The following is a 14,045-nucleotide window of genomic DNA, read 5'->3' as shown; positions in this document are numbered from 1 at the left end:
TGCCACCACAGACAGGAATTCACTTATCCTTTCCCTGCCCTCTGATTATAGTTCCTGGTGCTATCCCTCTGAAGTCTGTGCTTTCTCTGTTGAGTGCTTTTCCCCTTGTCTGCAGCAGAGGAAAGGTCACTTGGACGTATGAGATCCAGATGGGAAATTGTGACTCTACTGAAGTGTGCCTACTGGAAATTCAGTAACAGCACGTGGGAGGGGATTTCTTGTAATAGGATCAGGTTTAACTATTTGCAGCCAGAAGTGGTAAATATAGAACAGTTCAAAGAACAATTCCCCTTTTTTTGTTTGTTCTTTTGTTCTTGCTTCCAAAACTAAAAAAAAAAAAAAAGAAGGCTTCTTAAAAGAGTGGAAGCACTATTTTTTGAAAAAAATAATTTAGTTAGTTGAGTAAAATGTGTATTCAGCACGTCTCCCTTAAACTTCTGCACTGTGTGCCTGCTGCAGTGCATGTGAGCTGGCCTAACAAGCAGCACTCTGTGGAACTGTCATGAGGATAATTAACTGTGTGAAAAAACTGGCTGTGACACAGCTTGACTGAAAGAGGTACATTTCTGTGGTGCTACTTTGTTTTAAGCCTTATTCTGCATTATTTGGCACTTCCTATGACCCTATAGGAGTCCTTTATGTCCTCTCCTGCTCCTCCTCTATCCATTCCTCCTACACACCCTTGTTTCTGTGGTTGTTCAGCTCCTGGGCCCTTTTCCTGCAGGCTGAAGGAAGCAAAACCATCCTTCCTTGCTCCAGAAAAGGGCAGGAGGGTAATGCAATTCACTCTCTTTGCACAAAGCCCAGCCTGTTTGTTTGCAAATGTAAGCAACAGGAAAGCTCTAATTTCAAAGTTAATGAGGAACTTTAAAGTGGGGCCCAGAGCAGTTCTCCACGGGGATAATAACACCCAGATCAGTGGAGTTTCAAAACTGGGTGGCAGCTCTCATTACTGGTTGGAAAGACTATTAGGGCCAACACAACTAATCAATGTGCTTCTTCAGGCATTATGTTGTCAAGGAGGGTAAAGCTACCTGACAGACTGAATTTTGCCATTTGAAACTAAACTTGATTCAACAGTATCCTTAAATAAATTAAACTTTATTTTGTGAGAGGAAGGAAAAAGAAGCAGAAGTGAATGGTGGCTCCAGAGATACCATCTGCAAGGGCAAAGATCTGACATGTTGCAGCCCTGACTTTCCCCCCTCTGGCAGGGTATGAGCTCCTAGGAAAGAAGAGCAATACCACCTGAATACTGGATAAGTAAGGACAGGTGCTGCCCCATGAGGGGAATGTCTTCAAAGGAGAGGGAAGAACAGGTTCCAGCCTGTTGCATGTGCCTGGTGTAAAGCTGAAGCCAGGCACCTTCTCGTACTCCCAGCTGCCTGTCTAGCCATGCCCAGAGGATACCAGCTCTTTGGCTGTGCTGGAACCCCAGGAGATGGTAACCTTGGAGAAACCTGCCCCATCCCTGTAAGTGTTTGAGGCCAGGCAGGATGGGGCTTTGAGCAACCTGCTCTAGAGGAAAGTGTCCCTGGCAGGGGGGCTGGAACAAGATGATCTCTAAGGCCCCTTCCAACCCAAACCATTCTGTGATTCCATGATTTCTGTTCTTTGCAGCCAGACTTCTCAGCCTGATGGAAGAGACAAGAAGGGGTTAGGGAAGAATCAGCTGCCATATCTGCTTTTTCCTAGTTGGCCTCCAAGGTGTTTCCCATGCTGGAAGCTGACAGGCTGCAGGCCACAACAACCTTCGGACCTGCTGGACAACATTTCATCTGCGAGCGGCGGCGCAGGAACATGTCCCACTGCTGCCGGGCCAACGCCGCGTGCTCGCTGAGCTCATCGGGCTGCTGGCTCTCTTCCCAGCTCTGCGACACCAGCTGAGCATCCTGCAGCAGAAAATAGAGGGAGCTGAGCTAGGGAACGGGGAGGGTGCCATCTTACAGGGCATCTCCACCCACACACAGCAGGGAGTCAGAATGGGCAGCAGTAGCTGCTTTAATATGAATGCAAGTAAAAGCTCTGGAGTGTTATTAGTGTGGTAGAACCTTTACAGGGAAACTGTTTAGAATAGTTCCCAGATGCTCAGCCTTGAGCTAGCTTAGTGTGAATAAGATTCATCAAGCCTCTTAATGGCCTATTGCTCCCTTGTAATGAGAATGGAAAGCAAAGAAAGGAAATTTGTTCCAGTGGGTACAAACTAATGTAAGCTCACAGCCTCTGCTGGATCAGCAAGTCTCTGCTTCCTCAACACAGAAAGCAACAACAGCTACTACCAGCACTATGTGTGTGTCAGAGAGGGGAGGACTGCAAAAGTAAACCAAGAAAACGCGTTTGTTCAGGACATCAACTTCTTGCATCTGAAATGACATAGTAATAAACCTGGCTGCCAATGAACTTGCTCAAGCAATTGAGATTGAAAACATTGAAAAAGCTGTAGGGGAAAATCAAGGGGTAGGGGAGGGTCCTAGAAACCTTAGCCAATCTTACCCTCTGGGGTTTTTTTCCATGGCTGCCTTACATTTCAGTCTTGCTGATGATCAACACAGCATCAGCACCTACAGCACTCACAGGCTCCTTAACACCTCAGGAAGGGGACTGGTTGTTGTAAAAAGGGTGCAGAGCAGCAGGGCCCTGAATAACTCAGAAAAATTACAGCGAAAGGAAGTTCCTCATTTTGAGACGTACAGACCCATCAAGTCAAGTTGAAATTAGTAAAGTCGAAAGAAGACACACTGCCTACTGTCTGCTTACAGCTCAAAATCTGGAACTCCAGCCAAGGCAGGCTGAAGGGTTGGTAAGCTGGAGAGGGATTAAAGGTTTTGTATATCTGCAGTTACGTTAAATAGGATTAACAGGGCCAACCACTAACTGGTGGGGGCAGGGGACACAAAAAGCATGAAGGTTGCTGTGCAGCTGTCTACAGGGTTACACACAACTTTTTCTGAAGGAATAAGCTGTTGGCAGGGCTAAGCAGTAACGTAGCCAAGCTGGTCTGTCCTGAGCTGCACCATTTGCATGCCAGTAAGACCATTTATCTCCTTTAATGGGAGGCAAAGACCAGGGCTCTTTCTCCACCTGCCCACATACTGCAATGGAGATGCAGAGGAGTTTCAGGACTAGGAAATTCTCTGCCCTGTATAAATTAAGTTGACACATGTTCTGTGCCTGGAACTTGCTCCTGCCATTCCTTAAAAGGGTGTGTGCGTGCAAAAGAGAGGAAGAGAGCAGCTGAAGGAGAAATGAGAGGCGGCTGGCCATCACTTGGAGAGCATGCACCTCTGTAATAGGGAAACTGGAGCTTGTGGGTGCAGCCAGCTTCCTTCATTCAGTGACTTCATTCACTTATGACACTGCATGAGTGCACTGCAAGTCATGCAAAGGCAGCATACCTGGGATATCTGAGCAGCCAAAATAGTATTGCCTAGGTCAGGGGACTGGATTCCTCTGTTAACTCACAGGGCCTGAAGCATTTCAGTGGGAAAGTCTGCAAAGGTAAGCACTTCTGCTAAGACCCCAAAATGGCCTTTGCACTGGAAATGAAATGTAACAAGAGTTCATGTGCAGCATTGCATGGCAAGGCTGTTAATACAGCAGGACAAAGGAAGGTAGGATATCCCCAGAGGCTACTGAGAAATAAATAGTATACAAAAGATGGAAATTATGCCTATAGAAAGGATAATAGTCTGTTTGTTTGGGGTTTTTTTTGTTGTTTTTGGGGTTTTTTTGTTTTTGTTTTCTGAAGGCCTAAGTTTATGGGAAGATAAATAAAACTGGTATTCTTCAGGCCAAAAATGTATAGATTTCCCATCCCCCCGAAAAAGCTATGAATGGATTACCACTGTGTGAAACTGTTTGTATCAGACTAAGCCACCTTTTCTTTCTACAGTCCAGCTTGGGAGCACTGGAGGAGCATTCATCTCCAAAAGGACAGCCTGTCCTTGCAGCTATTTCTGGGCTTTCTGCCAGGGCAAAAGCTATTTGCAAGATTTTATCATCATTCTTTCTTCATTCCTCAACACTGCAGCTGTGGATTTATTTTTGTAAGTGTGCTGCAAAGGTGCATCTGATTCTCCACACAGGCATGTGAAGAAATTGTCAGCAGTGGTGGTTTCCCCTTTTCCTTTTGAAAGAGAAGTGCATGCACCTGGGTCTCTCTAAAGGCAGGATGAAGAAGGTAGTTATAAATATTGTGATAACAGCAAAAACAAGCTTGTGAGAAGGGGCTTTGCAAGCAGTGAACTGTAAGAGTTTGTTTAGTTATGTGGGGGAATATTGGACTCCTGTTTACCATGAAGCACAAAATTGGCTGAGGGACTGGAGCCTGAGGGTTATGCACACTGTGCGTGTGAAGTCTACTTTGCTGCCCTTAATTCAGAGGAAGAATAACTGAGACAGAAATCTCATCACCTGTGCCAACTTAGATTCAAACAGCTTTTATATAATGCAGATTAGGGGAGTTCTGCTGTTTCCAAGGATGTAGAAAAGCTAGGCTCCTCCAGGGACAGGTAAAGCTGGCATTTCATGCATTACAATCTAATTCTGGACATGGCATCATGCTCTATGCAAAGCTGCAAGGAATCAGTTGAAGCACATTAGTTCTGTGAGGCTGTGAGAAAAAGAACTCCTGCAGTTTTCAAAATATAAGAAGAGTTATTAATATAAAATCAGTTATTAGGCAGGTGGCTCTCGGACTGTTTACACTTGTGGGCTGGAGTTTGTGACAATTTCCTGGGTGTTCCTTGGCTCCTGCTGCAGGCTGGACAAGCTGCTGGGCTGCAGAGCCAAGTGTTGCAATGCTTGCTGTGCCTAACTGAAGCCTGGAGGAAAAGTCTAGATAAAAAATGCAGAGGAAGAGTCAGCCCTGATCTCCAGCCCCTGTAAAATCTTAAGTAAGTTACTAAGTATGGAAACACAGCATCATTTCAGCAGGCGTTGCATGAGATTGCCATATGGGCTGCCTCTGCAAAGCCACAGGCTCAGAGGCTCAGCAAGCACTGGCAGTGCTGACAGCTCTTAAAGGGCAGGTTTCTGACTCTCCTGCAAGGAGCTCTATAAAGCACACACATGGCTGCAGAGAACAAAGCAGCATGGATGCATCATGCAATCCTTCTTGCCTCTTCCAGCTCTGATCTTCCTTCCCTGGAGTGAGTGTAACTTGGTAAATTGGACCTGTATACCCTCTGCAGGGCTGGAGAAACCAGAATCATGTATTTGCTGGCCAGCTCAGGCACGGCCTCGTCCACACACGGAGCACGAATGCAAAGAAAAGTTGGTTTTAGCCACAAGTGTCTCACAGACAGCCCTGCCAGGGGGTGGGGAGGGGATAAGTAAGTTGTGCTGACAATTTTTCCAGACTTCAGGAGAACTGGCTAAGGGCAGCAGAACACAGGAGGTGCTCCCTCAGCCCTGGCTGCTGCCAGGTGTAAGCAGGAGTTACTATGGCTCTAAGGGAAGAGGAGGTGGTTGCCCTGTGGTGGGAAAGGGGCATCAGTATGAGAAGAGGAGGGCTTTCCCCCACACAGGGAAGCCACCAGCTCACAGACTCATAGCAGTTACTATGTTTTCTGTGGCTCAACTGAGACTAAGCACAGTTTGCACCTCAGGTGCAAATTTGACCAAAATCTTGGGGCTTTTCTGCCTCTAATTATCCCCATCCCAAGCCTGTCTCATGCAGCCGATTTGAAGGAAACCTATTACATTGGTCTACGTCCTAAACCACAACAGAGTCCCTTGTCCCTGCTTGCAGTCTCCACTTTGCAGGGCATCTCATTCATACAGTACATGGTCACCAGTGCCCTTACCCAGGAGGTTTGCAACTACTCAAATTGTCTCATGATACCAAGGTGTGTTATCCATCCCCACCTCAGTGTGGCATGAGCCCCTCTTGCTGTAATTTAAATAGCACCCAGGCACAGCTGTAAGCACTGGCAGCTGCCACTGATGGCCGAGCCCACTCAGCCCTCCACGGCAGCAACCAGCTCCTGCTGCCAGCAGCCACCTGAACCGTCCATGGGCTGGAGTAGCCCTCACACACCAGCTCACAGCTGTTACCCCACATCAGGTAATGGCTTGGGCAAGGAGCAGGCATGAGGGACTGCAGCCCTAACTTGAGACCAGGATCGCCAGCAGGCTGCAGCTGGAGAAACCACTCTCCAAGGCTCCCTGAAAGACCTTTTCCATCCCCACTTCTGCACAGATGCAGTGCGTGTGTGTGCCTGGATGTCCAGCCACCTGAGGCCAGCAGCTCGGGGAGCCATGCTAGTGGCAAAGGAGAAGGAATCAACTCTTCAGAAAGGATGTGCGTGTCCACACGCCAAAGGGATTAAGCACTGTTAAATGGGGGTATCAGTGGCAAAACAAAACAAATTGAGCACGCATGAAGTAGTTAAAAACAGCACATCCCAAATCGTAAACCCCAATACCCCCACACAAACACAGGTCCAGCACAGTAGCACCTTCCCTACACAACTGAGGCAGGACTAGAGCGGAACCAGTTTTACAGGAACAACTCAGCTACAGCCTTGGTAGAACAGTCAAATTTATATTCCCAGTTTAAAATTTGACTAATTAGGGGCTGGGTGAAGAAACAGACTTTTACACTGGTACTATGACCCATCAATAAGAGCACTACAGTAACCACAGCCACCCGGCCCAGTTTGCACCAGTTTGACAGGGCCAGGCTCGGGAGACCCACAGGAACACGAGGAACCCAAGTGTAGCTAGCACTGGTGCCTGCTCTGGACCCATCTGCTAGCAAGCTCTTTGTTTTACCACTGTTCCTAACTTGTTATTTCACCCCCAGACCCTTCAGAGAAATAACCAAGTCTAAAAATAAGCACCACATGGTAGTACTAACCTTGTGACTCTCCAATCTCACTTGTTTCCATAGGCTTACAAATTCGCTGAGAACCAAGGCACCCCAATATGATCCCCATGTAAATTATACAAGGGGAAAGTCAATTTATGGGTTGGAGTTTGTGACAGCATCCTGGGTGTTCCTTGGCTCCTGGTACTTGACACACAACTCCAGGTCAAAGCACTCTGCACTTGCATTGCATCCACCACCCACAAGCAGCAGCACAGGTGACACACGGCACTCTCTGGACACAGCATAGCTTGTTGTGCTTGTACTTACAGGTGTGTTCAAGTTTCAAGTCGTGCTGGTTTTACAGGTATCACTCATCACACACTATCATTGCACATTTACTACAAAATTATTTATTAAGACAGCAATACACAGCTTTAGCAGGAAGCTTATATACATGCACACAACACTGCTGACTAGCCTATTCAGGGACTCTAGTTCTTTTGCCCTTGGCCTTGCGGACCTCTTCAATCAGATCTTTTAAGTACTGAATTTCCTTACTAAGGGAATCTGCTTTCTCCTTCAGGGCCTGGTTCTTCTGCTCCAACTCTCTGCACTCCCCAGACAGCGCCTCCTGTTCCGCCCTCTTCTTCTGCCGGTAACGCGTGGCAGCTGTCTTATTCTGCTCCATCTTTTTTAGTTTCTTATCCATTTTTTTTTCTCCTTTCACCTTTGCTGACACTACCTTCTCCGCAGGATGATCATATGGTTTGGACCGCACAGAGCCACAAGGGGCATCTGCAGGGAACTGGTTGTCATTGGGGGATCCAACTGAATGGGTAGGGCTGTGTTGGGGGGTTCCCAGGTAGGAGTCTGGGCTCATGCATATTCCACTATCGTCAGAGTGGTTCTCCTCCTCTTTCTCAGACTTTGTGATCACCACCACAACAGTGGGGAACTCCCGCTTTCTTTCTCCTTCCAGAACATCCACTTCACTACCTAGTTCTAAGCTAAATGAGTGATCTGGAGTGGAAGTCAGAGACCCTGGGCAGAGGGGAAAAGACCAAAGGGAACTCAGTGGAGCCATTGGATCGGCTGCAACTGGGGATTCAGGGACATGGGTGATTATGTTATTCATCAGTGGAAGTTCTTTGTTGTGAAATTCCTGGATGGTAGCATTAAATAGATCACACGTGTCTTCCAACGTGGCCATCAGCTCGTCTGGTGAGACGGTGGCTTCCAGATGTTCCATACCTAACAGGGCATCAAAATCAAATTCCTTCAGATCCATCTTCTCCACCATCCACTCCATGCCAGAGAAGGCATCCTCTGCACAACACAAAAAGCAAATTGCCACTTCAATGAACCATCACAGTGCAACTCAAGCTTATGAAAACAATCTAGCAGATGAGAATTTCTCTCTCATGTATTAGCACAGAGAGTAAACCATCAAAAAAAAATATTATTTCACTGAAGTCCTAAAAGCTGCAGGGTACAATATAAGCAGCTCTTGTGGCATTCCAACCCTCTTATTTAAAGCTCAGAAAAATTCAGGGACATTTGAGGCATACAATCGTGCTCTTCTTGTTGCTAACCTCTGCCAAGAGACAGTACCACTGACAGCAGCTGTTTTATTTCAAGGCCAACACAAGTGGCGCTTTACCATAACCAGCAATTGCGCTGCGAGTAAGCAGCGCAGCACACACTCTTTCCAAGTCCAGGTAACGCATGCGAGATTGCCTTCAGATTCACGAAAACCTAGCAGTTTGTTTTCAACTGAAATGTTGTGGTACTATGTAATTGATGCCCTTTATGAAAATAAGTAATACCTTACCCTGACTGCTATCTATGGTGTTGCCTATACTGTCCACAGCAAGCCAGTTGGAGGAGACTGCCTTAGCCTTGTCGCTGGAGAACCCATGCGAACCGAGGGGCTCGGCCACCTCCAGGTAGTCATCTAGGAGTCCCAGACTTTCCTCAGCCACCGAACACGGCTGGCTGAAGGGGGATATTGTATCCCCCAACAGCATCTCGTTGTTCAAGAAGCTCATTTCCGTCAGCTTTTAACGCTTTGACGTCGAAGGATGCAGACAAGCAGAAGGTTTTGTCGTTGACTACAGCAATGCTGCTGTGCGGTGCCGTGAAAAACCTGCGAACGGAACTTACACCCATCAGTATTCGGTCTGACCAACATTGCAAACTTTTTTTCAACAGCGGCACACCAGAGAGTAGGGCAGAACTGCACAGATTTCTCTCAAGTCTTCTATTTCTGCGCCGCTGCGCGTCCCCCGCCTCCCTCGGGGCCGGCCCCGCCCACCCGCCGCCATTTCGCGGTCCCGCCGCCATTTTGTGTCCTGCCACGTTTTCACCGCACAGGGCTCGCAGCCCGATGCCCAGGGCAGGCTTAACGCTGCGATACCACGGTATTTAGCATTAGCACTGGCGCCAGATGAGTAACAAACCCCCTTCGTCTATCTGCGATTATACCACGTGGTCCTTGCATTCAAAACCCTAAAACCTCTAATGCCCCATTTTCCCCTACGTACAGGAGCACTCTCCCTCGCAAGAGCAGAAAAAACCCTCCCTGAGAATATTCCTTTACTCCCATGAAAATCCCAGAAAAAAAAAATGCTATTAAAATCCCAGATTTCTCGAACCATAGGTAACATAGGCGTTCCTCGTAAATTCCTCGAAATGGCATTTCCTGCTATTTCTGACACTCGCCGTACCCGGAGATACTGAGCTTTTTCAGGATCTCCCCACCACGCACCCATTTCGGGGTAGCTAGGTTAATTTATTCTAATTTTAGGTATAGCGAGGCGTCTCCTCCCGCCCCCCGTGAGATACCAACTAACACCACACGTGTAATAAACCCACCCCAGAAGCTCACTTCAACAGGGTAAGGGGGCGCCTACCAACACACAAGAAAGGGAGCAGCCGTCCCTCACACACGGTACTTACGCCATGGTTGCAGATGCCGGGGATGTGCTGAGGCCGCCGCCGCTGCTGCTGCGCCTGCTGCACTGGCCGATGCCGCCGCTGGCCCTGCCGCCTTAAAGAGCCATGGCGGCCAGGGGAGGGGGGCTGCTCGTATCCGCGCCGCGCGGGAGGTGCTGCGCACACTGACACGGACACCTACACAACCTCTCCTCTCAGCGACAGGAAACAATGAGGTGGCACCGCCGGCGCTCCCTTCTTATATATGAGGGCGTTCAAACAGGATGCGGTGGACAGGTATCCTTCCGCCGAGCGTCACCTGCCTGTCACCAGCGCACCTAGCGGCCTGGGGGCTGTCATCCTCGGCTTCTCTCCTGATCTTCTGCTACGAGTTAAACACAGGAGCCGCCGACAAGACGCCACAGATCCACGGCGAGACGGTCAAGAAGGGACTATGTTATGTATACATGCGCGCCTGGCGCGCCCCCCCCCTTCGGGCGCGGCTGTGCCACGTGACCGGAGCGACTGAGGACGCTCCCGCCGCAGGTGGGGGGAGGGGGGGGAAGCGTTGGGGGGGAATTTTACCCGCCAACAAAGACGCGGAGCTCGCGCGGAAAACGTCACTCACCTCGCCACGTGGGAAAGGCGGCGCTCATTGGCTACGGGCGAGTGGTTCACGTGCATCGTGAGCTGTCATTGGCCAGGGCTCGGAGGAGACCAATGCGGAGGGGGGGGGGAAGGAGCAGCGGGGCGGGGCAGTGGTGGCTGGACTGGGGGGGGAAGAATAAGGATGAATCGGGAGAGGGGCGAGCAGGAGTCGCCGTGGAGGGAAGTGGTTCCCGATCGTGGCAGTCCTGGGTTTTCAGTGAAATGGTCCTCTCGAAGCAGTGTGTGCTTCCCCACTTTGATTTCCAGCAGCCGCTTTTGTTCCCCACACAAAGCCCCGCTGAGGTCAGCGGGGAGCTGGCGGCTGCGGCCCATGCTGAGGCAGTGGCACGGCGCCCCTCCGGCGGCAGCTCGCCATGGTGTCCCGCTCCCTTAGATAACGCGCTGCCTTCCATCCCTGCCTGTCCCACACATGGAGCGCGTAGATTACGGGCTCTGCGGGGCTGTGTGTTTGTGTGCGTGCACACAGGAGGGTGTCTGCACGCAGCCAGCCGCCCTCACAGAGCGGCCATGGCGCCGCACCGGCGCTGAGAGCCATCTGGGGAGCCCGGCTGCAGAGCCGGGCAGCCGAGAGTATCAGTCTAACTAGTGCCTTCAACCCGTGCAAGGGCTGAAAATTCCCCAGCTGAGGAATGAGAATGTCCTCTCCTGCCATGCAGTGTCATGCTGGTGCATTTTCTTCTCTGTTCTCTGTGCAGACACGACTAGTGTGAGCATTAATGGATCGCCTCTAGAGCATCGCGGCTACAAAGGGCAGTGTCACCTTGGGTAGCTTTCAAAATGCAGTTTGGCACTGAGTTTTAGCTGATCCAAATTAACTTGCTTCTGGGAAAGAAGTTAGACCTCTTCCCCCACCCTGTTCCTGCTGAACAGTTCCACCAGCTGGCCTGGCCCTCTCTTGAGACAACTCACAGCAGGAAACTCACAGGGATCAACAGTTTTCGTCAGGCTTCAGTTCCTTCATCATCCTTTCAGTCGGGTCACACAAGCACAGGACAGTTCCGGTGAGCTGGGAGGCTTCAATACCCGTGTCAGAGTTATCCAGATCCAAAAGGCCTCGCAGCACTATCAGCTCTGAGAGCTGCAGTGGGACCTTGCTTGTTCAAACATCATCATCCTGCAGTTCAACTTGCTCTCAGCTACTTCTGCAAAAGGCTCCACTATTTTCCAGTTAAGGTCTCAGCAGGAGTTGAGTAAAGCCATAGCCTTCACCTTGTTTGCTCAGGTCTAACTGCCTGGAATGTCTTGACTGATGATTTGCAAGGATGGAGTGTGACCCAATTTCTACTTTTAGCAGTATGGTCTTAGCACTGTCACTACAAAGCAGAGTATGTCACTCCACATCTGTAACACGAATGCTCGCTGCTGAATTAAAAAGGGCAATTTTCCCTACATGTTGGTTTGTTGCTGTTTTATCTTGGTTGGTTGGTTTTGGTTCTTTCTTTGCAAGCACAGAACTTGAAATGACTCATTAAAATCGAGGAGGCAGAGAAAAATGTCCTCCAATGCCAAAAAAACACCACCGTAGCAGTTGAGATAACTGTTCTGATAAATACATTAAGGAGGAGGCAGATCTTGCTTCAAAGGAAAATTGAGAGGATGTGGCAGCTTTTAAAGAAGCTGAGTGGGTGATTGGCTGTATGGATGGGTGGACAGCACTTCCATGTTCTCACTGGCTAAGGGAGAGCTCTCACATCCACTGCTGTGCCTGCCTTCCCTCCTTTAAGTGAAAAGGGTGATTGTATGACCATAATAGCAGCTAAACAAACAGAAGTGCACCCAATATATGTGCACCCAATCCTTCATCATGAAAAGATAATTATAGATTTCTCTGAAAGGACTCTGGGAATGTGTGCGCAAGAATCACGTAAGCAAAAATGAAGTATGCAATGAGGAACTTAACCCAGATCTGCCTGTTTCCTAGCTGCCTGCTTTGCCTTCTGTGTGTGAACTGATGTGGAAATTTGTCTGTATTATGAGTTCCAGACAGACTTTCTCTAACAATCTCCAATCCACAAAGTGAAATCAAGTAACCAGAAGCCAGCCATTTAGAGAAAAGCATATTTTTCTGTGTTTGCTGCAGAGTAACTGTTGTTAAATCATTTCATGACCTACAACCGCAATTCCTTCATAAATTATCTTTCTTCTTTTGCAGATACCATGTCAGAGATATCACCACTGTGGCTAGATTTTTAAACCAAGGTAGAAGTCACTTTTTTAAGCACAAATAACAATTTTTGGGAATTTTTGTACAAAAGAAGTTACAAGTATTTTCTAAGCACAGGACTACTAGCTATTCTTTACTAACTCAAAAGTGCCTCAAAAATAGTTTCTTTCCAGTATTACATAATATATTTGTGGCTCAGAGACTGAGCAGCTCTGAAGAAAATTCAATATCCAGCACAAAAAGATGGCTTCTGAGAGAACGCCAATTTGTGTGCATGGTGAGTGAGGTCCTGCTGTCACACTAACAGCTTTATCACTGTGGATGTTATTTTCCTGTCATTGGCACCTCAGCATAGGGAAGTCCTGGGATAATTAAGATCCATCCTGACACTGAAACGAGAGGCCAGCTGCAGGAGAAAGGAGCTGCTCTTCCAGAGCTCACTGCAGGGGAGAGGCCAAGGGCTTGGCTGGGAAGCAAGGAAGTGCTCTGATAAATCCAGCACTGCAGAGAGCCACCTCCAGCCAAACAGCATCACCAGGAGGTAGAAAATGAATACTTCTCCATTCACCCTCCTCATCCTTAGGATGGAAGGTCAATATATGGGCTCTTTGGTTTTTGTTGATTTTTTTTTGTGTGTGTGTGTGGGGGGGGTTATTGTTATTATTATTATTTAAAGGAGTTTTATTTCTTGCAAAGGAAAAGAGGTTTTCTTCTTCCACCAGCAAGAATACAGGAGACAAACGTGCTGAACGCTGTCAGTAAGCACACCCAAGAGCGAGAGGACGTAAATGTTTCCATAGTAACATCCATCACACCGTCTGGGCCGGCTGCCGTAGGATGCTCTCGGGGACCGTCAGTGCCAGCGCTGCTGTAGCAGGGGAGCAAGGGTGGTGGCAGGAGTGGGTATGGCCGGGGCCAGCAGGGGAACCAGCAAAAGTAACAGACAGAGGTGTCCGCTCTTGTCCGGAGTGCTGGGAAAACTGCAGCCAGGGGGAAGCTGGGCTGGCGCTGCGCTGGGAGAGTGCATGATGGCCACGGTGGCACCGGGCAGGCAGCTTTGGGTCCCCACTGAGCCTCAGTGCCCCGCAGAAGGAGCAGATGGGCTTTCTGCTGGCCCCGGGCTCTGCTGGGGTGGCTGGGGAGGAGGGAGCACAGCCTGCTTTGCAGAAAGAAGGGTGAGTGAATCCCCAAGGGGATTCTTGTAAGGGATGACTTGAGTCCTTTGAGACTTCCATCAGGACAGACAGGAAGCTTTACCCCACACTTCAATTAACAAAGCATTTCCAGAGACTAGCAGGAATTTTTTTCTTCCTGGAGACAGAGTGTTGAGGGAAACACAAGGGAGAAATGAGGCAAAGCAGAGAAACATTTTGAGGGAGAACTACCTACAACCTCTATGGCACAGACTAATTCACTGTGCTTGCTTGCTTCTTTCCTCATGTGGTACAAACAGATTTCTGAAAG

The 14,045-nt window shown here is 48.8% G+C and overlaps 1 protein-coding gene across 1 annotated transcript; it reads right to left on the bottom strand.

Moving 5' to 3' along the window:
* Positions 1–7,201: 7,201 nt before the first annotated feature.
* ATF4 (activating transcription factor 4) lies at positions 7,202–10,269 on the bottom strand. The gene is made up of 3 exons (XM_062492189.1): positions 9,773–10,269; positions 8,646–8,960; positions 7,202–8,140 (listed from the first exon to the last, which is right to left on the bottom strand). Exons 2-3 carry the CDS (start codon positions 8,860–8,862, stop codon positions 7,293–7,295), a joined length of 1,065 nt encoding a protein of 354 aa, XP_062348173.1. The 5' UTR covers positions 8,863–8,960; positions 9,773–10,269; the 3' UTR covers positions 7,202–7,292.
* Positions 10,270–14,045: the final 3,776 nt, after the last annotated feature.

Source organism: Cinclus cinclus, chromosome 4 (genome assembly GCF_963662255.1).
Source record: "Cinclus cinclus chromosome 4, bCinCin1.1, whole genome shotgun sequence".
NCBI classification, from domain to species: domain Eukaryota; kingdom Metazoa; phylum Chordata; class Aves; order Passeriformes; family Cinclidae; genus Cinclus; species Cinclus cinclus.
The sequence above is the reverse complement of the archived record's forward strand: the minus strand, read 5'-3'. Positions and strand labels throughout refer to the sequence as shown.

What these genes read in the sequence shown, in the direction of transcription:
- ATF4 (XM_062492189.1), bottom strand. Translation starts at nt 8,862, where the DNA reads ATGAGCTTCTTGAACAACGAGATGCTGTTGGGGGATACAATATCCCCC. An exon ending in CACCATAGATAGCAGTCAGG is followed by an intron (nt 8,141 to 8,645) that starts GTAAGGTATTAC and finishes TGTGTTGTGCAG; the next exon opens with AGGATGCCTTCTCTGGCATG.